General features: G+C 53.4%; 1 protein-coding gene across 2 annotated transcripts; it reads right to left on the reverse strand.

Moving 5' to 3' along the window:
- Positions 1-152: 152 nt before the first annotated feature.
- On the reverse strand, positions 153-20497 carry LOC139332888 (capping protein-inhibiting regulator of actin dynamics). Of its 2 annotated transcripts, XM_070965057.1 has the most exons (13): positions 20281-20497; positions 18512-18609; positions 15915-17212; positions 15719-15809; positions 12281-15019; positions 12072-12197; positions 3012-3121; positions 2389-2554; positions 2143-2299; positions 1871-2004; positions 1634-1776; positions 1470-1557; positions 153-1381 (listed from the first exon to the last, which is right to left on the reverse strand). In XM_070965057.1, the coding sequence occupies exons 3-12, from the start codon at positions 17195-17197 to the stop codon at positions 1482-1484; spliced, it is 5025 nt and encodes a 1674-aa protein (XP_070821158.1). In that variant the 5' UTR covers positions 17198-17212; positions 18512-18609; positions 20281-20497; the 3' UTR covers positions 153-1381; positions 1470-1481. The 2 variants fall into 2 exon arrangements, with proteins under 2 accessions (XP_070821158.1, XP_070821159.1); XM_070965058.1 differs by lacking the exon at positions 18512-18609.
- Positions 20498-20861: the final 364 nt, after the last annotated feature.

Raw genomic sequence — 20861 nt, forward strand, 5'->3', positions numbered from 1 at the left:
CACACACACACACACACACACACACACACACTCAGACTACAGCCGGACTCCGCTTCCTCACACCTTTCTCCAAAAACAGGCTTCATACAAACACAGCGTGTCACCGCTCGTCAATCAGCACAGGGGACAGACGGAGACGGAGACGTGCAGCTCGAGTCAAGTCAATTTTATTAAGAATGTATTCACTGTAGGACACTGGCCAGGACAACACAGTGTGACATACATCTTCACTTTCAAATAAAAAAAGGACAAAGAAGGACGTAAAAATAAACCCTCACGTTTCACGACGAAAGACAGAAACCAGAGACAAACGCTCAGTCAACAACGCAGGAGACGAGACGCGAGCAACGGGGGGGGGGGGGGGGAGAGGTCAGTGCTGTAGTGCATCAAAGTGCTTTACACAAGCGCAGAGTGAGCAAGGGGGGGGGGCCAAGGACAAGGAGGTGACAGCAGCTGCGAGTGGTGAGGAGTCGTCCAGCAGGTGGAGTCATTGAAGACGAGCCGTCCCTCCACCGGAGCCCCGACACCCCCAGCAACGCCTGCTGGGACAGCAGAGATTGTGCATGCACGCCGACGGGACGACGCGGAGAGAGATTGCACATTTAATGGAAGAAAAAAACATGGCGGAGTGAAGGAGGAGGGCTGCAGGGTGAACGTATGGCTTCAGGTGGACGCCTACAGCTACAATCATTCAGTCTACTGGAGGAGGGAAGACAGCGAGCAGCGTTTGTGCTGACAGCTCATGATTGACAGATGCAAAGTCCCACAAAGACAAAAAGACAGTGAGGAAAAACAGAGCAAAGGCCACGCTGTCAGAGCTGTGGAGTGTGTCAAAGGAAAGAGTGAATGCTCTCTGTCCGTCCAATCAGATAACACAAATATGACGTCTCCATGATTCACACCATCGTTTGTTCTCTACGTTCAACAAGGAATTAGTGTCTGAAATGTCCTCTGTGGCAAAGCTTGTGAGACCCCATCCACGGCCAGGACGCATGTCCCGTGCGTCGACATGGCGAGGAAGCGAAACGCAAACGTCTCCTCGAGGATCGTCCCCCAGCGTGTGATGAAGAGACGTCATGGTCCCAAAAGTTTCCTGAAATGCAGCCTGAAAGGAAATAACTGTCTCTTTGTCCCACCTCTCCTGGTCCCTAGTAAAGTGTCCCTGCTGCAGAGGAGCTGCGTCCGCTTCAAGTGTGAAATGGACAGAGCAGAGCGTCCTCGCTTGTTTTCTTGTCCATCAGTAAAAAAAAAAAGGCACCATGCACGTCGATCAGAGAAGAAGAAAGAACAAAGACGTCCATCAGCAGCTGCAGGCCGGCCTCTCCTGTCCTCTGGTCCAACGTTAAGGCTTCTGTTTCATAAATTCATCTGTTAAGGCAACCTTGAGGGACAGACAGAGAACAGCAGGTGTCAAACCTGGACATGATGTGAGCTTCTTTTAGCAGACACAGTGAGAGGACACGGCTCACCTCTTTATGGACTTAGCTCTCGTTTTCATACTGACTCAGACGCTTCTTGGACTTCAGCTCCTTCAGCCACTGAGGTGAGTCCTCCTCGCTGGACGAGAGACAGACAGTGACGTTAAAACAGAGACAAACAGCTCAGCAATGGGCTCTGACGTCCCGCTGCTTACCCGTTCTCTTTCCCGCCAGCAGGGGGCAGCACGCGCGCCGCTCTGGGAAGGAAGGGCGACTTCGGGGAGCGAGAGAGCTGCGAAGGAGACGGAGCCGGTCCATCGGTCTGAACGTCAGAGTCGCCCCTCTTCTTCAGCTGGGCCTGAAGACAGAGAGACACCAGAGGAGGAGTGAAAACCGAGCGACTGGCTGAAGACACCTGTGAAGGTGACGCACAGCGTTCGTGAATCAGGCACCTTTAGGGCTGAAGGGTCCATCCCCGGGAACAGGGCGACCCTCTGAGGCTGAGCGGCGACAGCAGGGACGGACTCGGCTGCTCTGGTCTGCTGCTCCGAGTCCGAGTCCTCGTCTTTGCTCTCAGCCTTCGCCTCTGTGGCAGGAAGAACACCAGTCACATGAAAGCAGGAAGGACGTTCACGGTAAGAAGAAGAAGAAGAAGAAGAAGAAGAAGAAGAAGAAGAAGAAGAAGAAAAAGAAGAAGAAGAAACTCTCCTGCTCAGGCGCTCACCTGTGGAGTCTCGGTAAAGCCAGTCCTCGCCCGTTCGTCCCTCCTCCAGCAGAGTACTCTGACGGGCGGCCCTGGACGGCCGAGTCCGCGGGGCCCGTTTCTTCCCCAGCTGGACTCTGGAGCGAAGGGCGCTGGTGTCCAACAGAGCCGCCGGCGCCTGGACAGACGGCAGGGAAACACATCAGCGAGCGGGAAAACATGGAGGGACGACTCAGACAAAGACAGAAACACCGACCACAGACTCACATCAGGGAAAGACAGCGTCTGGCTCTCCAAGGAGGACGAGGGCGGGAGGCTGTCCACGGTGTCGCTGTCAAACTGTGAGCTGAGGTCACCTGGAGTGTGCGGGGGGGTGGGCTTCCTCGGCGACGGGCTGAGGTTGCTCTCTGAGCTGGGCGTGGCCGGAGTGAGGCTGCAGGGGGGTGGAGAGAAGACGCATGTGGTCTGAGTCACAGTTTGTCCTCTGGGACGCTGAGTGAGACGACGCAGCTGATTGGTCTGCTCTCTCGTTGTTGGTTACTGTGATGTCACTTGTGACCACAGGAGGTCAGTGACAGCTGAGGACGTGACCACTGACGTGTCTGTCCTGCAGGGACCAGCTGCACTCACTGCTTGTTCAAAGGTGCTGAAACCAACGAAGAAGTTTTCGACTGGTTTCGTTATGTAAACTTTTAAAGTGACGCTGAACGTCTCGTGTTTTTGTCTCATGATAACAAACAAATATGTAAAGTAAACAGTGATGATTGGCTGATGTCAGTCAGTGTTTAACACTGACGTTACTGCTGAGACCTGAACGCACCACAACAGGTCTACAGTCAGGGGTCAGTCCAGTTCAATCCACACATCAAACACATCACGTCTGTCTTCACCTGTCCTCGGTGCGCAGTCCCGTCTCCCAGGTCCCATACTGACTGTCGGTGTCACGGACAGGTGTTCCCAAGTCCCGCCCCTCCTCCTCAGCACTGTTACTCTGCTGCACCTGCAGAGGGAGGAAGACTCAATGAGGAAGACTCAAACAGGATTAAAGACGATGGACAGCCTGAGAGACAGCGACAGCAGCGTGAGCTCGATGTCTTCGCCGGTCCAGATTCTGCTCAGCCGCTAAAAGACAAGCGTCGTCAATCAGCTGAGCAGCCAGCAGTGGGACAGCGAGACGGACAATGGAAGGTGAAGGGATGAGTTAATGGAGACAGGGCCAGAGCGGGGACAAAGACGGAGACGGGTGGGGTGGGGGGTGGGGGGTCAGAGTGTGTGTTTGCTGTTTACTGAACCGTGGTCTTTTAATGAGGCCGGCACAGAGGACACACTGTCTCACAGCTCGCAGAGGCACGCATGAACCGACAGCCCCGGCCTACATAGGACAGGACAATGGAGGACCCTTCTGTCCTCAGATGATGCCTGAGGAGGAGCGGGGACATGTGACACACCTGGCGCTGCCGCCGCCCAGGTGCAGAACGACCAGGACGGCTGAAGAGAGGACGGAGACAAAGAGAGGGAGACGAGTGAGGCAGGAAGTCCTTCATCAGCTGAGCTTCTCCTGCCGATGAGGACGACTTCCTGCTCGCCATCTTCTCAAGGACTGACCGAGCTCACACCTCTCCAGCCGACAGCGAAGGTCACAACACATACACACACTGACACACACACGCTGAAACACACACTGAAACACACTGAAACACACAGACACACACACATGCTGACACACACACTGAAACACACACGCTGGTCGTGTACAAACACCTCGACGTATCCGATGGTCTAACTCAGCGCAGCAGCAGGTCCTCCTCAAAGAGGACGAGGTGTGACGGTGACTGAGCTCTACAGACATTACTGAGCGAACCATTCATTCATTCATTCATTCATTCATTCATTCACCACAGCAGCAGCAGATCAGATCAGATCAGTAACTCTTTCATTGCCTGCAGCCTCGATGAAGCTCTCATGGATAAAGCGTACGAAGCACTGAGCCTGCAGTTAATGTTTGATTCAAGGCCTCAGTATGCTTCAAACGAAGGGCGGCAAACTGTCCCTGAGGGCCACCGTAGAAGGTGGGGTGACGGTGGATGAGCATGTTGGGTCGACGGCTTTGGACACCGCCATCCTGACTCTGACGCTGGGGTGTCAGACGGTCTTTGAACACCCCATGAACACGTCCATTACAGCCCACAGTGTGAAACAGCTTTCTGACTGTAGAACTGCAGATCTGAACTTCACTCTGAGCGTCCATGTGCAGACCGCCTGCTGTTATCTCGCCTGATAACGTCTCCCTGCTCCTTACTGCAGCCTTTGTGCTGTCTTCTGTAAACACGGTCAGAGGACACAACAGATAAGTGACTCAGTAAATATCTGCTTATCACAAATCTGATGCAGCGACACGTTTCACAGACTGAAAGATGTGGAACGCCCCAAAAACACCTGTTTGGATCGTTCCACAGGTAAACAGGTGATGATAAACACCTGTCATCTGATAAACAGATCATGGTTGGGTGTGAAAGAGACGTCCTAGAAAGGCTCAGTCGTTCATAGGGGATGGAGCGAGTTCACCATTTTGTGAACACATGAATGGATTCACAGATGATGACTGATTCTGTTTGAATGATGTTTTTCAGTCCAGACTGTTCTGGGATCAGCGCTGTAGCTGCTCTGAGGACAGGTCGGTTCCGGCTGAGACCTCAGTATGAGGACATCGTCCCTCGTCTGCCTGTCGAACGAGCTTAAAACCAGGCCTCGTAAACTGTGCTGATAAAAATTCCGATCCTACGTGTGTGTGTGTGTGTGTGTGTGTGTTGCTCAACCTACACACACCCCGGACACACCCTCACCTGCTCGGCGAGGAGCGCCGCCTCTGCTGGAACATGTCGAGGAGCGGCTGAAAGCCGAGGCTGTAAAAGCCTTTCGTGAGCTCGTTCGGCTCTCAGCGCTCAGTGAAATAAGGCCTCAGGACTTCAGTCAGACTCTTTCTTTCCTTTCGGCTGCAGCCTGCTGAATCCACAGCGTCTGGTCAAACTGGTTTTATTGACCTAACAATGGGACTGTTCTGCTGATTGGACGGACAAACGTGGAGAACGTGTTCCTCCTGAAGCAGCAGGTCAGCTGCAGTGATTTATAGCCGTCAGGACGAAGGCCGTTCCTTCATCACATTAGCAGCCAGCTTCCCCAGACAGGAAGGGCGTGTCGGGGAAACGGCGCAACAAAGAGCGGATGAATGGAAGGATGAAGGAGAGAAAGGCTGATCTGTAACGGGCCTGAGGAGGAAGGGGCTGCGGCGAGGCCTTGGAGACTGTGGGACAACGCGGCGAGCGCCAGGACGGAGAAACGCCGTCTGCGATGGCGGCGAGCTCAGTGGCTGAAGGGAAAGGCCTCCTGACAGCCCGGAGGACACAGAGCGAGCAGCTGCTGTAGGTGGAGGACATTTGTCCTTCCAGTCAAACCACACCTCAGCACTGCTGCTCCTTATCAGAGCGACCGTTGGACTGTTAACGGCCATAAAAACGCAATTAATCACCACATGACAGTCAGCGCGCCACCACTCCCCGCTCTGATCACACTCACAGCAGAAATCAACGTCCAGATCCTCCAGATATTCAAATCAAGCGCTCCCACGAGCGCTGGCCTCATGTCAGCAGATGGACAGTTTGGCTGCGTGTCAGAGGACGTAAAGGAAGACGAGCTCTCATCCCTGCTTCATCCAGACTGAAGCAGAGGAAAGGATGTGAAAACCTGCTTGACAACTGAACTCACTGGACCTGACGTGAAGGATCGCTCTCACTTCTTTTCGGAGGTTGTTTTCCTCAAACATGACGACTGTTTGAGTGAATGTTTTTGTCTCTTGATTGGACAGATTGATGGATGTGTGGAAAGTGCTGCTGTCAGTACGCACACACAGCCGACAGCCGACCCAAACATGGTCTGAAGGCGAGAGCACAGCAGCGACACGTCCACACAGCCACCCTGACGCTGCAGGTTCTGTCCTGTTGTTAGCCATGTATCATATCTGTGTGTTTTCATCCCTGAGCTGCTGGTTTCCATACGTTCACAGCCTGTGCTGACATGTTCCCACCACTGCTGAGCCTGGCAGCTGACATCCACACGAACGCACGAGTTCATTCGCACAGCAACATGCAGAAAGAACCGCTCATCGCCTGCAACCGTCACACGTTCCTCAAGATTTCCATCAGCGGCTGAAACGACAGCCAAAGCTGCTCAAAGCGTCCAAACACACGGCAGAGGTCACACGGATGGACGGATGGCTGGACGGCAGGAAACAAGGACGTAGGCTGCAGCGTCTTCATGCACAGGAACAGTTCAGACACCGAAACGTTGTCCACAACAGCTTTTAAAAAGTAAATTCAAGCACTTTCAAGGTAAACCAAGCATTTCCAGGACCCTCGAAGCCTGAACCATCACATACAAACTGTGAAAAATAAAGTTTCCACAGTTCCTTTATATCCACAACAATCACTTTGTTTGTCTTCACTGTGATTATTTTGCTCATTTTGACACAAAGAGACGAGAAATGAACGTGAGGACAAGATCGTCTGATTTCAAATACTGGACGTGGGATGCTAACGACACCTGCTGCGTCCTCTCACCTGACCTCCCACTGTCCTCCATCCACTGAACAGCAGCCCAGCGTGGACGCTCCCACTGAGCGCCATCGCAGCCGGCGATGTCTCAGACTGACTCCGACATGTGGACAGGACAGACGACCACGCTGACGTCATGAAAACACCTCTTATGTTCAGCAGGTGTGACTCAGAAGTTCAGCAAACAGGCGTCACCTAAAGAAAGGAATGACTTCATCCAACAAACCAACAGGGATTTCTAAATCTGTCCTTGACTTCAAACACAGCAGGTTAGATGTCAGGGGGGACCAATGAGAGGAGGACAAGGACGAACATTTCTGTCCTCTTCAAGGACCTTCAGGAAGCACACTTTTCGTCGTCCTCGCGCTTATTTTTCTTACCAAAAACACAAATGCTGCCCTGAAGATCCACTATGACAACAAGCTCAGCCAAAAGGCAGACAGACAAAGACAGGTCCACACCGAGCCGAGGACAGTCTACGGCGAGAAGCAGCCGAGAGGCAGATGGAAGAGTTCTTGACATGTTTGGCTGCAGACCAAATATCTGCTGAAGGAGCAGCTGTTGGCCGAGCTGCACGGACACGCTGCGAAATCACTCGAATGCCACGTGCTTAATTTAACTTAAACAGATGCTGGAGATAAACTGCTGGGGTGTGTGTGTGTGTGTGTGTGTGTGTGTGTGTGTGTGTGTGTGTGTGTGTGTGTGTGTGTGTGTGTGTGTGTGTGTGTGCTGCACTGTGAAGGTGTGTGTGGTCTTACGGCGGTCGGGGTGTTGGGAGCGGTGCGCCGGCGTAACGACAGGCGCTGCTGGCTGCGCAGCGAGAACCTGCGGATGGACTCCCTGCTGCGGGACGCCAGGGAGCGCAGGGAGTTGGTCCTCTTGAAGTCCCCGGTGCCGTCCTCTCCCCTGCCCCCCCTCTCCACCGAGCTGGACAGAAGGCTGAAGGCCCCGTGGAGGGAGCGCCGGACGTTTCCCACCCATCCTGACATGTGAGAGTGGGCCACCGACAGCTTGTCCCCCAAATACTCCATCGCCAGCCGCCGCTAACGAGCCCGGCGCGTCAGAACGGAGTCAGACCTGAGCTGGGACTCGTTCCGTCACAGCAGCGGGGGTCATCAGAGTCCAGTCCTGCTGGAGAGGACGGCGTCCTGGGGCTGCTGGGCCAGTACTGCAGCAGTGAGGAAGGAGGCAGCACTGCAGCACGACAACGCCAGTCAGCCTCTGACGCTCCAGGACGGAGCGCTGCCTCTCTGCACTGCAGTCCCTCTGGAGCCGTCAGGACGCTGCTTCAACTCATCACTCTGTCGGCTCCGGGCCGTCGGTCTGAGCTCCACCCTGAAGCTTCCTTCTGTCTATTTCGATGCACACAAGATATGCTCGCTATGACACGCTTGGCACACCAGCCCGGTGTAGAGGTTAAGTCAGGCCAGCGTTTATTAAGCAGGACGCGTCTCTGAGTCAGCCTGAAAAACTGCTGCGCTATCTCCCAACAGGTTTCTCAGCCATGATCCTCTGACTTCAGACACACCAAGTACAAACACGGACAGAAGTGGAGCAAAAACAACAGAATCACATCGTCAACGTGCCGTTTATGCTCGGCACCACCTTCAGTCCACGTCCAGCACACAGACGGTGCTGTAACACCCAGAAGTGTTGCTTTCTTAACACTCTGCGACACCTCTGCCCAGGTGTGAGCCCCTCTGTCCTGATGATGACGGCCTGATGGCGACCCTCCCAAACACGGCTCGGGTTAAAAGTTGAAGATCCATCCGTCCATCGAGGCTACATTCCCACGGTGCCCGAGAGCGAGCCGCCTCCCGGCAAGCAGAAACAGTGCAGGACGTCTGCAAGCTGCTGCAGTCATTCGTATTCCAGAAGGAAAAGCAGAGAAAAACAGGAGGGAGTCCCGAGGAGAAGTCAAAGCCAGAGGACGGGGACGAAATGTCCCTCCTCGCCTCCTGCTGCAGGTACGGGCAGGTAGCAGAAAATGCGTCAGCTGCTCTCTGGACTCAGCCTCAAGGAGAAACTGGGTGGAGAGAGAGAGAGCCAGAGAGAGAGAGAGAGGGGGAGGTCCCTGATTCAGGGGGAGGGCGGAGGGAGGGTGGAGGGGGGGGGGGGCGGAGGGCGATATATGCTCTGCAGTGTTCAGTCCTCCAGCCTGATTCAGCTGAGTGTCACAGCACAGAAGCAGCAGAGACACATGGACATAGTCCAGTTAGAGAAGGAGACATCACAGCGACCACTGTCTGAGGGGACAGAGAGAGGACAGACAGAGGACAGAGAGGGGACAGAGAGAGGGCAGAGAGGGGACAGAGAGAGGGCAGAAAGAGGACAGAGAGAGGGCAGAGAGGGGACAGAGAAAGGACAGAAAGAGGACCGAGAAAGGACAGAGGACAGAAAAAAGACAGAGAGAGGACAGAGGACAGAGAGAGGATAGAAAGAGGATGGAGAGAGGACAGAGAGGGGACAGAGAGAGGGCAGAGAGAGGGCAGAGAGGGGACAGAGAAGGGACAGAGAGAGGACAGAGAAGAGACAGAGAGGACAGAGAGAGGACAGAGAGAGGACAGAGAGGGGACAGAGAAGAGACAGAGAGGACAGAAAGAGGACAGAGAAGAGACAGAGAGAGGACAGAAAGAGGATGGAGAGAGGACAGAGAGGACAGAAAAAAGACAGAGAGAGGACAGAGGACAGAGAGAGGATAGAAAGAGGACAGAGAAAGGACAGACGGAGGACAGAGAAGAGACAGAGAAAAGGCAGAGAGAGGACAGAAAGAAGACAGACAGGGGACACAGAGAGGAAAGAGAGAGGACAGAGAAGAGAAAGAGAAGGGACAGAGAGAGGACAGAGAAAAGACAGAAAAGACAGAGAGAGGACAGAGAAAGACAGGTGTGGTAGGAATGTCCACAGTGGAGTCGTGTTTGTTCAGGTCTCGCTCAGAAAACTCGTCCACTTCCTGACTGGTGCAGCTCAAACAGGTCTCCGATGAACCAGTACGCTGAATGAAGCCCCAGTGGGCGACTCCAGAGAGTCGACCTGAGAACAAAGTGGGACGGGGGGGCTCGTGAAGCTGATCCCGAGCGCTGACGCCCCCTGCAGGTGGTCTGATGAACCTCTCTCTGAGGTGCAGGTCTGCTGCAAGCGTCTCAAAGAGCCAAACGACGGCTTTTACCATGAGGAGGTCACAGAGAGGTCAAATCAAGAGCTACTAACAACATCATCAACACTCTGTCCACAACAAGGGCATTAAGACGACCAGAAATCTATTAATAACTCAACAGAAAATGAGCTTATTACGCTGATAAGTGATCAATCGTTGGATCAAAAGCTGCTTTGCTGTTTGCTTAACTTTGATGGTTTCAGGACAAACAGAATACTTGTGGACAAAGACAAAGAAGACACGATGAAGACGTCACAGCAGGAAATTTTCCACCATTTCAAAGACAATAATTAACTCAACCAAGAAAGAACTGATCATAACGGATGAAGAAAATTATAATTAGCTCAGAATAAATCCACATCAGCCAGCTGAGCTGCGTTTCCTGTACTGGTTTTAATAACGGAAAGACTCCCAGACACAGCGGAGTCATATCACAGGATCAATCGCACCAGTGCTCCCAGTTAAGCTAATAATGCTAAACATCTCCTACTGGGAAGTGACTCGCGGCCGCTCATCACTTCCCCTCCTCAGCTGACATCATCAATCACACGGAGGAGACGGCGACCACGCGGAGGAGACGGTGGGGACGAGCTTCAGCTCAGAGCGTCACTCACCCACAGACAGTGTGCAGTCAGGCAGCGCGTCCACAGCCAGTAAAACACAGCTCTCAGGCCGGCGCCCATCTCTGCAGCCTCACACCCTCCGACTCAAGCCATGACGTCACCGTCTGCGAGCCTGAGGTCGACGCCTCCGCCGGGAGGGGCGAGGCGAGGCGGGGGGGTGAATCATGTGATCTCTGCTAACGCTGTGATTCGCTGTGCTGATGATGCTCATCAGAGCAGGTTTTTGTCTCTGAAGTCACACTGATCAACCGCAGACTTTAATCCACGCAGAGGACGAGGTCATGCGGCGTCAATCAAACCTTTTTTAAATTCTGTTTTACGATATTTAACAAATCATTTTTCTGTTTCTTCAGCATCGTTTTCCATGTGCTTCATCTGCTGAGCTGAGACACACGCTGCACTCCTCATTCATAAAGACGTCTGATCTGATAAAGCTGCCAGTGTGAAGAGCATCCTGATGATGACTGAAGAAGAAGAAGAAGAAGAAGAAACCAGAGCGTTCATGAGGAACATTAGAAGAGCTGTGCAGAGATGACTCCATTCAGAACAAACTGAACAGCTGCCTTTGACTTCAAACTTTAAAATAACGGCATGCTCGGTGGGAATTTTCACTTTTCAGGACTCTGTAATATTCATCCTGAAGTCTGTTTGCCGTCACTGTGTGTGTGTGTGTGTGTGTGTGTGTGTGTGTGTGCGCGCGCTCCTGTAATTAGCTCATTTTAAACCCTTTAGACGGTCTAACTGAGTGACCATCAAACCCAAAAACTTGCGCGCTGACCACAGCATCGAGCGCGCTGACAGACCGAAACACGACCACCAGGTGGCGTCAGTGACTCACGGTGACTTCCCCTGAGCTGGCGTCACAGCGGCGTGCGGCCATGACACACAGCCTGCTGCACCTCCGGGTTCACGGCGTCGCCTCCAGCCTCAGAGTGAGTCAGCGCTGCGTTCAGAGACGCACTGCACGCGCTTCAATGCAAACGTGTGTGTGTGTCATGTGCACAGCTGCAAATATACACACAAATGTTAGTCTGCACATTTCAAAATAAAAGACAAACAGGTGTTAAAAGTTAGGCCTGACAGGTAGAGCCAATCAGCAGTGAGGAAGTGTCAAACACTGCGGAACACACAGAGGCCGTTTCTCTTCACGGCTTTCCCTCGGCCTGCAGACAGACGAGCAGCGAGGACATGTACTCATTAACCGTTGGACTGATCCAGTCCTGAATTACAGGCCCGAGACGGCGCTCAGGCGGCGCTTTCAGCCTGACGTAGGATGGGTGGAGGTGAGTCTAGGAGGGCGTGCCATCAGCATTAGTCACGACTCTTTATGACCTGCAGCAGTGAGCTGTCAACACGCAGTCAAATAACTGCCGTCCACTTTCACCCACGTCTGTCTTCACTGCACCAGACACACACACACCAACAAGGACACGCCTCACAATTACTGACGCAAACTCTAACGCACACACATTTCTGTCTCCACACAGCAAACACGCCAACAACAGGAAGTGTCCAGTTGCACTTCCTGGAGCCCAGTGTCAGGGCGAGCTGCAGCCGACTCACCCAGCTGCTGCACTGCTGCTCCCTGTGGGCGCTGCGACTCCTCATCCTGGACAGGTTTCCCTCCACGGCGCTGCTGGCAGGAGCCGATCGGCGTGACACGCTGCGAGACCGCATCCTGTTCAGGTCCTAACAGCAAACAGGGCGCGGGGTGAGCTCGTTGGCACAGCACACGAACACACTGACTGTACTTCATGATGTGTCGGACTCACCTGAGACCCCTGGGACCTCCTGTGGCTCTGGACGTCCCCCCTGCTGTCTTGAGGCTGCGTCTCTCGTGGGATCCAGATCTGCTCGGCGGCAGCGCTGCCGGAGACTTCGCCTGCAGAGCTTCTGGTTTTGGCCTCTGTCCCGGGAAAAGGGCCCACGTAGAGCAGCTCGTCCAGCCCAGCAGACCAGGACCTCTGTGGAGTCAGGAGCCGCTCCTCCTGCCTGAGGAGGAGCAGCTCTGGGTTCGGTTTGCTCGCCTGTTTTCTGAGATCAGCGCTGGGTTTGTCCACAGACATCTCGACAGGACGCAGCTCCCACGGGTCCTGAGGTGACATGGTCCACACTGGGCTCGAGAAACCTCCTGCAGGTGGAGGCACCTTCCAGCTCACGTCTCTCTCAGGTGTGGGCTGTAGTCTGGCTCCAACGCCGGCGTCTCCACCCTGAACACCAGGCACAGGAAACAAGTCTTTGCTGGGGGGGAGCTGAGACGTGAAGGCGTCGATGTCCAGGATGGACGGTTTGTAAGAGTCCTCGGCTCTCAGGGACGGCTCCTTCCATCGAGTTGAAGGGTCCCTGCGCAGAGACGGAGCCTTGGACACGGGCTCACTTCGGACCACAGAGTCCAGGTCCAGCACTTTGGGCCGGAGAGGAGCCGGCTCCAGCCTCGCCCTCTCCTGCTCCTCCTTCTTCTGCTTCTCCCTCAGCTGCTGCCTCTCTGCCTCCTGCTGTTTGGCGGCGTGTCTCATCATCACCTCGGCCTCCTCTCTCTGCATCTTGTCCCTCAGTCTGCGTCTCTCCTGCTCTAACACCTGCTGTCTGTCCCTCTCCGCCTGCTTCTGCTTCTCGAACTCTACGAGCTGCCTCCTCTCCATCTCTTTGATTCGCTCCACCTCCTCCTTCCTCTGCCTCTCCTTCTCCTGCTCTCGCTGCCTCAGCCTCTGGTTTTCTAATTCCTGTCTCTCAATGTCCAGCTGTCTCTGTCTCTCCCTCTCTAAGTCTCTCTGTCTCTGTCTCTCCAGCTCTTTCTGCTTCTCCCTCTCCACCTCCCTCTGTCTTTCTCTTTCTTTCTCCAGCTCTCTCATCCTGAGCATTTCCTGCTCTAACGCCATCTGCTTCATCTTCTCGGCCTCCTCTTTCTCCTTCTTCTCTCGGAGTCGGTGCCTCTCCAGCTCCGCCAGCTGCTGCCTCTCCTTCTCCTTCTGTTTCTGAAGCTCTACGAGCTGCTGTCTCTCCAGCTCCTTCGCCCTCTGCAGCTCCTCCATCCTCTGTTTCTCCTTCTGGATTTCCAGCAGCTGTCTCTCCTTGTCCAGCTCTCTCTGTCTCTCCTCCTCTCTCTGTCTCTGTCTCTCCTGTTCACGCTGTCTCTCCCTCTCCTGCTCCTGAACCTTCTCCCTCTCGAGCTTCCTCTGCCTCTCCAGTTCTCGTCGTTTGTCCTTCTCGAGCTGCCGTTGTCGTTCTCTCTCCAGCTTCTCGAGCTCCACCTGTTTCTGCCGCTCCAGCGCTCGTTGTTTCTCCTCGAACTCCTGTCTCTCCTTCTCGAAGGCTTTCTGTCTCTGCCTTTCGTATTCTCTCTGCATCTCTCTCTCCTTCATCCGCTCAAATTCAAAATATGCTTCCTTCTCCATGTCCAGCTGTCTCTGTTTCTCCCTCTCCTGCTCCTTCATCTTCGCTCGCTGTCTTTCTGACTCCTTTTTCAGTTCCCGTTTCTTTTCGACCTCCATCGTTTCCTCCGCCATCTGTCCGTCCAGCGCTGATCTGATCTCTCCGTGCGACGCGTGGCTCCTCATCAGCGACTCCTCGACTTGATCGAGGGAGGTTTTTCCAAACATTTCGTTCAAAGATGGATTCCTTTGTACTGGAGGGATCTTGCGTTGCACGCCGCCCGGCGCAGGCCTCACAGAGAACTCATCAAAGGCGGCTGCTCCGGCCTCTGCAGGAGAGAGCGCCTCCTGTATTTGTCCGGTCAAAGCAAAGTAAGTGGCCCTGGGCTTCGGCTGCTCCTCCGCCTGCAGCATTTTCAGCCGTTTCGGAGCTGCAGCCACCTCCTCCTGCTCCGCCTCTCTCGGTCTGTCTCGGTTTTTATCCGAAGCCGTCACGTCTTCCCAAGGCGAGTCCTTCGGCGTCACTTTTGTCGTGCCGGCCTCTTGTTCGAAACCTGTGTTGTTCCACTTGTGCAAAGCTCCGACCCTCAGGTATCGTGGCTGGTCCGGCATCGCGGCTGGAGCTGGTTCGCCCTGCGCCGGACCGGTCCTCTCCGCCGCCGGCCTGCCGCCCTCTGAGCGCCGCGAGCGCAGCGTCATGGCCTTATCCTCCCACTGAGCCGCGGGGATGTTCTCACTCACCGCCCGGCTCTCCTCCACCGCCTGCACCGTGTCGAAGGCATGCAACACCCGCAGAGGACTCGATGGAGACACGGGCTCTCTGTAGGTGGCGGTGACCAACGTCCCCTCATCCTCACTGCTTCCTCTCTGAAGGGACGGGCTGCTGAGCGAATCCCTGGCCTTGTTTACAGGTTTGCCCTCGTCCACCATCAGCACGCTGCGTCTCTCCACAACATTTTCAAACAGGGACGCTCTCACCGTCTGCACGTCACCGCCGGGACCACTGTCCTTGTAAGCGGCGCCGAACGTCTGTCCCGCCTCGGGCCCTTCAGGCGTGGACGCCTTTTTGAGCTGCTCTTGGGAATCTTTTAACTCCACAAACGTCCTCTGCTCGCTGGGGGTGAAAGGAGAGTCTTCAATCTAGGAAAAGTCAGAGAAAAGTTAAGTGAGAAAGTTAAAAGAGAAAGTCTGAAACGTCATCTGTCCATTTAACAGTCAGGATTCTCTGTTTCATCATTTAAAATGTGGAATCTGAAAGACATGAAAGAGTTCAGAGCACATGTGACTCAACAACAGGAGCAAACACGGCGCACAAAGGAGCTAAAGTGATTGAAAGGACTGCCGGCGTGGAGGCGGCGTCCCCTCGCTGGCCTCCGAGTGGTGGGTGTGGTGCAGAGGTGGTAATCAAAGCCGCTCTGTGCTGACCTTTTCCCTGACATCCCTGCGTGTTTCATAACCAGCGGGGATGATTAATGTGTCGCTGTCTAAGGTTTCACAGCTTTGTACAGCGAAGGCACTGACAACCCTTTTTGTCTCAATGTCCCATTTCTAGCGGGGACACGTTCTTCTAAAGACAGACGCAGAGGGCAAGTGTGAGCACATTTCACCATGATTTCCTGATTCATGTCTAATTCTGTGGAAGTGAGCGGGCAGACAGTCAGGTTCATCCTGTCAGCCTCCATCTTGGTCACAGTCCACTTCTCGGCTACACGCCTCGGTTGGCTTTGTTTTGGACGAGATGACAGGAAACACTGAAACGCAGCGTGTGGAAGCTTCTCTTTTGTCTGTCAAACACAAGCTGAGTCCAGCAGAAACCAGGAAGCCTGGTCCCTCTCTTACCCTCCTCTGAGGATCTCTGCTGACGTCATGGCGGTCTGCTGCGTCGCCGAGCCAAACGCCGCCGTGGTCTGGCGACTTCTCCGATGAAAACCTGACGAACATACACCACACAGACAAAAGCATACATGACAATGGAACTCCAGGACAAAGACGTGGGACAAAAGCCAGCAGAGGACACACTGAGAGCAGCTCTCACCTTTTAGTCAGGTCGAGGGGCAGTGGGCGGGGCTTCACTGGTGGTTTCGGGACAGGGCTCTGAGTTGGCGGCGTGTCCTCTGTCAGCTGCTTGATGAGCTTCTTGACCCCCACTGGAGGTTCGCTTTCAGGGACTGGCTGGACTGGAGGGTGGAGGTCCTGGCCTGTGGCACCTGTCCCAGGCGAGGAGGACGAATCGTGGAGGACACCGATTCGCGACCTGGTGCTGAGCGCTCGCTTGTCCTCCTCGGTGTCTTTCTCAGTCGCTGTCAGTTCTTCTGTCTTTCTGTTGCTTTGGTCTGAGACGGCCGGTTTAGCTGCACCTTCAGTCCTCTGCGGTGACGGACTCTTCGGGGCCGTCGTCTCTCGAACGTCCTCTTTAACATTCACGCTTGGACTTTTGCGGTGCAGGGAAAGACCAATAGACTCAAATTTGGACGTGAGATCGGCGGACAGCGGCCGTCTCCCGGCCCAGCGGGGGGCAGGAACTGGTTTCTCTGTCTTGGCTGGACTGTCGGGGAAAATGGCCGATACGGGTCTGGGCCTGGAGCATCTGGGCTGGGGTCGCAGTGGCACCGCTGCCTCAGCTTCAGCTTTGTCTTCCTCCTCCTGCCCCACCTGAATGAGGAAGCCCATGGACTTGGCTCTGGTGATGGAGGGTCCACCTTTGCCGGGTGTCAGCTGCTCCGTCTCGCCGTCCCTTTTAGTGCTTCCGGACCACTCGGCCGCCGAAGGCTTTTTGAGGCTCTTGGAGTGGCTCAAGCTCGGTGCGCCAGGTTTCTGCCTCTCGACTGGAACCGGTTTGCTGGGGTCTCCGGGGTCAAAGGAGGGGGCTGGTTTGAATGGCTGGACCACTGGCTTGGTGGTTTGTCCGCTGGTCAACAACTGAGATGTTTTAAAGGAGGTGGAGGCGGGGCGGTTGGGGTTGCTCGACACTGGTCCGGCTTTGCCAGGAGCTGCTAGCTGCTGTGGTTTTGGACTGCACGGAGGTTCTGGTTTGTATCCAGCAAGGCGAGTGGACTCCGGTCGGGGTTTGGTCTGGGGCTTCGGGGCAAGTATGGGCTTGATGGTGGGGTTTCTCTCCACAGCGAAGGGTTTGGGCGTGAGCCGCGGTTTGGGGCCTGGGACCGGCTTGTTCGGTTCTGGACTGATGATGTGGGGCTGGCCGATGGGAGGGATCTCCATGAGGCTGTTGCTGGAGTCAGTCAGGGGACTCAGGTGAAGTCGTCCTCCCCCCACTGTCCTCCCCACCTCTCCGGTCTGAACCTCCACCTGAGCAGCCATCCTGGTCAACAGCACCTTGAAGAAAAACAAAAAGTTCAAGCCCAAAGTGGATGGACGGAGGTTCTCGACCGCAGCACGGCACTAATACCAGAACCTAAAGCTGCTGTTCTAACGGCCTCAAAGCGTTCGCTCTGTCCAACACCACGGTGGACTTTGACTTGGGAGTGTCTCACTGCAGCACAATTAAACACCTGAGACACAAATTTAAACTGGGTGATCGATGGCTAGCAGGCTAAAGTACACAAGCTGACAGCTAACACAGGACGAGGCTGCTTATCAATAATGTCTGCTATCACTCACACCGATCGGCCGGGCTCATCAGAGACATGTTGACGGGACACACGAGGAAGAGGGTGTGAAAAGGACAAATTAAAGTCAGCAATCACAATGAATATTATGGATTGTTTGGGAGGAAGAAGCCTTTTGACTGTTGTTACAGCACTTACTGAATATTCTATCATTTCCTGTGAATTAGACGATGGCTCAGGTCCATTAACGTGTCCCAGTGAGGGACAGCTAAACTAAATGGGACGCAATCATTTATATTATTCAGCCTGTTTTCTCTGCGACAACATGAAAATGATGGAACGACTGTTTCAGCACGTTGCTCAGTTTCATTACACGACGGCACTTTCTGACGGCCATTTAAAGGCGTTTCCTGTATTTTCACAGACTGTGTTTGATTGGCTGCACACTTCAGACACTCCTTTCAAAAAAACATGAAGAAGAGGTGTTACACGTCGACAGGCAGTGTTCAGTGTTTCTATGACGTGAGGATTAAATCTTCATGAGTCTAAGCTCAAACTTAAAACCACGTCAGCTCCATCACCTTTCAAACATGGCACTTTAAATAAAACCAGCTGACTGACTGATGTTAATGTATTTTTACTGAATGACTGAACTACTGACGCCTGGACTGACAGCAGGTCTGTGACCTCTCACACGGTTTCCTGTGTGAATCAGCAGCAGTGATCCGGGCTGTGCTCCTCTAAGGTGCATCCTGGCACAGGTAAAGGGCTGGACGACGGCACAGTGTCATTGTTTTGTTTTTCATGTTGTCACGCAGGCAAATCAGGCTTCAGCAGCGAGTGGGAGATTCCACGAGTCAGCTCCTCCCATCGTGAGTCCTCGTGTGTTTATCTCAAACTGACTCGACAAAGCGAAGGAGGCTTTGAGATAAAAGTGAGATAAACAGAGTTCATCTGAATCATCAGCGTTATCGTGTGTTTCTACAGAGACAGACACAAAAACAGAGGACACACAGACTGAAGACACAGCTCGTCACCTGCTGCGTCCTCACAGGTCACGTCTTACCTGAGCGGGCGCCGACCGTCCGCCGTGGAGCTCTGCCTTCTGCTGTGACCGAGCAGCGATGTCATATCACGCAGGAGGAAGGAGGCGAAGGAGTCGCTCTGTCAACAAAGCACACAAGCTTTTTTCAGTCGTCACGGCGGCTGCGGCGCTCAAATCACAGCAGAGCGACTTGTTGGCCGCGCTGCTCTCACGCCTCCGTGCAGAGGAAAACAAATGAGTGGGTTTACGCTGACAAAGACTCGAGAAACGCCGTCACACCCACTCAGCGCAGCTGACGCACGTCCACCCATAAAGAGCAGCAGAGCGCTGCGAGCTGACCTTTTCCTGCTCTTACATTTGCATTGTGGACCTGATCACAGGTCAGCTCCTGTCACTCACTCACTGCTTCTTAATCTATGGAAATTCAAGCAATAAACGCTGCAACCAGCACAGTTTGTGAGCCACGTCTCAGATCCACTGATCAGCCTCCTAGGCTTTGATCAAAATCATTGTCATTGATGGATGAGCTGCGTGGAGGCGTGGAGAGGAAAGGGACTGGAGGACACGCAGCTCGTGCTCAGCTAAAAACTGAAACGTTCAGAGCTTGAACTTCAGATGTTGACAGGAAACGCCTTCGCTGGGATGGAATGCTAAACATCCACTGTGATGGTGGGTCGAGCGGCGCAGCGGGATTAGGAGAGTGTCTGCCAGTTAAAGCCTCGCAGCACCAAAGTCATTACAGAAACAACAAAAGCCAAGACGTGTCACGTCTAGCATGACCCACACATGGTGCATACTGGAAATACTTGGCAGGCATCTTTGTGAAGTCGACGCAGATGCATTTCTTTGATTTGTAGCAGGAAGCAGATTGAGGAGGACGGCGGGGGGACAGGGCAGACCAGCAGACAGTTAGCAGGAAAAGATAAAGAGTCACCTGGGCCAGCCTGTTACACTGAGGGCATTTCCTGTCAAAGACAATAAACAGCGTCGCCTCAGCAGCTCCATGGACACAGAAAAGAAGAAGTGTGTGCTCACAAAGTGGACAATAAAGCTCTGAATTACAATCCACTGACATGCAACTGTGCAACATCTGCAGCTGCAGCTGTCATCCCGGATTAAATCACCCTACATGCTGCGGTCATCTGGAAGATTAACGCTGGGTTTCTCACTTCTCCTACCACTAAAAACTAGTCTTTAACAGAGGTGAGCACAGGTAAACACAGCACAGTGTGAACGTGCTGCATTCAATGCGAATCTGTCAAACACCACAGAAGAAGCCCGAGAAAGACCACACACACAATCCATGAGGTTCATCAGTTAACACACGTTAACACGGATCAACTTGAAGTTCATTAATTAACTGAGCTGCATTCATTTGACGGTTTTCCATTACAGTCATTTCCACTAAAACCAGTCTGCCCAGTCTAGAATGCGCAACAAGTGCCCTGCTCTGTGTCCTGCCGCTCACCGCACCGGCTCGTACCGCGGACAGGACCCGGTCCAGTTTAGCAGAAGCCGACAGAAGAGTTCGCCTGCTCGGACCGGGAGGGCACTAAAAGCGCTAAAACTAGGCGCAAGAGTTGAATGAGTATCCCGCATTCAGCGCAAACGAAGAGTCCAAGCTGTCCGGAAGCTCCGCAGACTTGGAATAAGCGGAAAAGATAAACGCATCAGCGGCTCGCGGGCTAGCAGCGGTAAGCTAACGACTCAAGAGGCTGGACTCGCAAAATGGAAACACGGACTGAACCTGTCTTTCTTTCGCCGTTTGATCCGAACTGGAGACAACTTACCAGCCGGGAAAGTCGCTCTGGCTCCTTCTCTCGACGAAACAACTTCAAGCACGATTAATCCAAGCAACTTCACAGGATAATTACGAGTCGTGTCAGTTGGTTAGTTCGGAGGATAGTAGCAGCGCAGCTAACCTAGCTGGTTGACTTAGCTAGCCAACTGGCTGGCTATCCCGTCTCAGGTTGCAGTGTTGTTGACAGGCTCGACTAGACAGCGCTGAACAAGCCGCCTGACTGGTTAGCCTCTCCGCCACTGTCAAGTGGCCCGTTATTGACATGCGTCTTCCGGTTATCGCTTTCAAAATAAAAATATAAAACAACTACAAATCGAGCCAATGTAGTATTTTGGGTTAAAGTCAGTGATATTAATGTGTGTATAAACCAAATCCTTTTTAATCTACGGACATTTCTTCGATGAGTACTCAAAATGAACTTCTCGGTGAAACTCAGAAATCTTAATTACTGTTTATTTTTTACATATATTTATCACTTACAACTTGTACATTTTTTCTGGTGTATAGTTTATAGCGCTGTTATTCTTTGTTTATATACTTAATTATATTATATTGTAATATATATTATAT

Source organism: Chaetodon trifascialis, chromosome 6 (assembly GCF_039877785.1).
Source record: "Chaetodon trifascialis isolate fChaTrf1 chromosome 6, fChaTrf1.hap1, whole genome shotgun sequence".
In the NCBI taxonomy this organism is placed as follows: Eukaryota; Metazoa; Chordata; class Actinopteri; order Chaetodontiformes; family Chaetodontidae; genus Chaetodon; species Chaetodon trifascialis.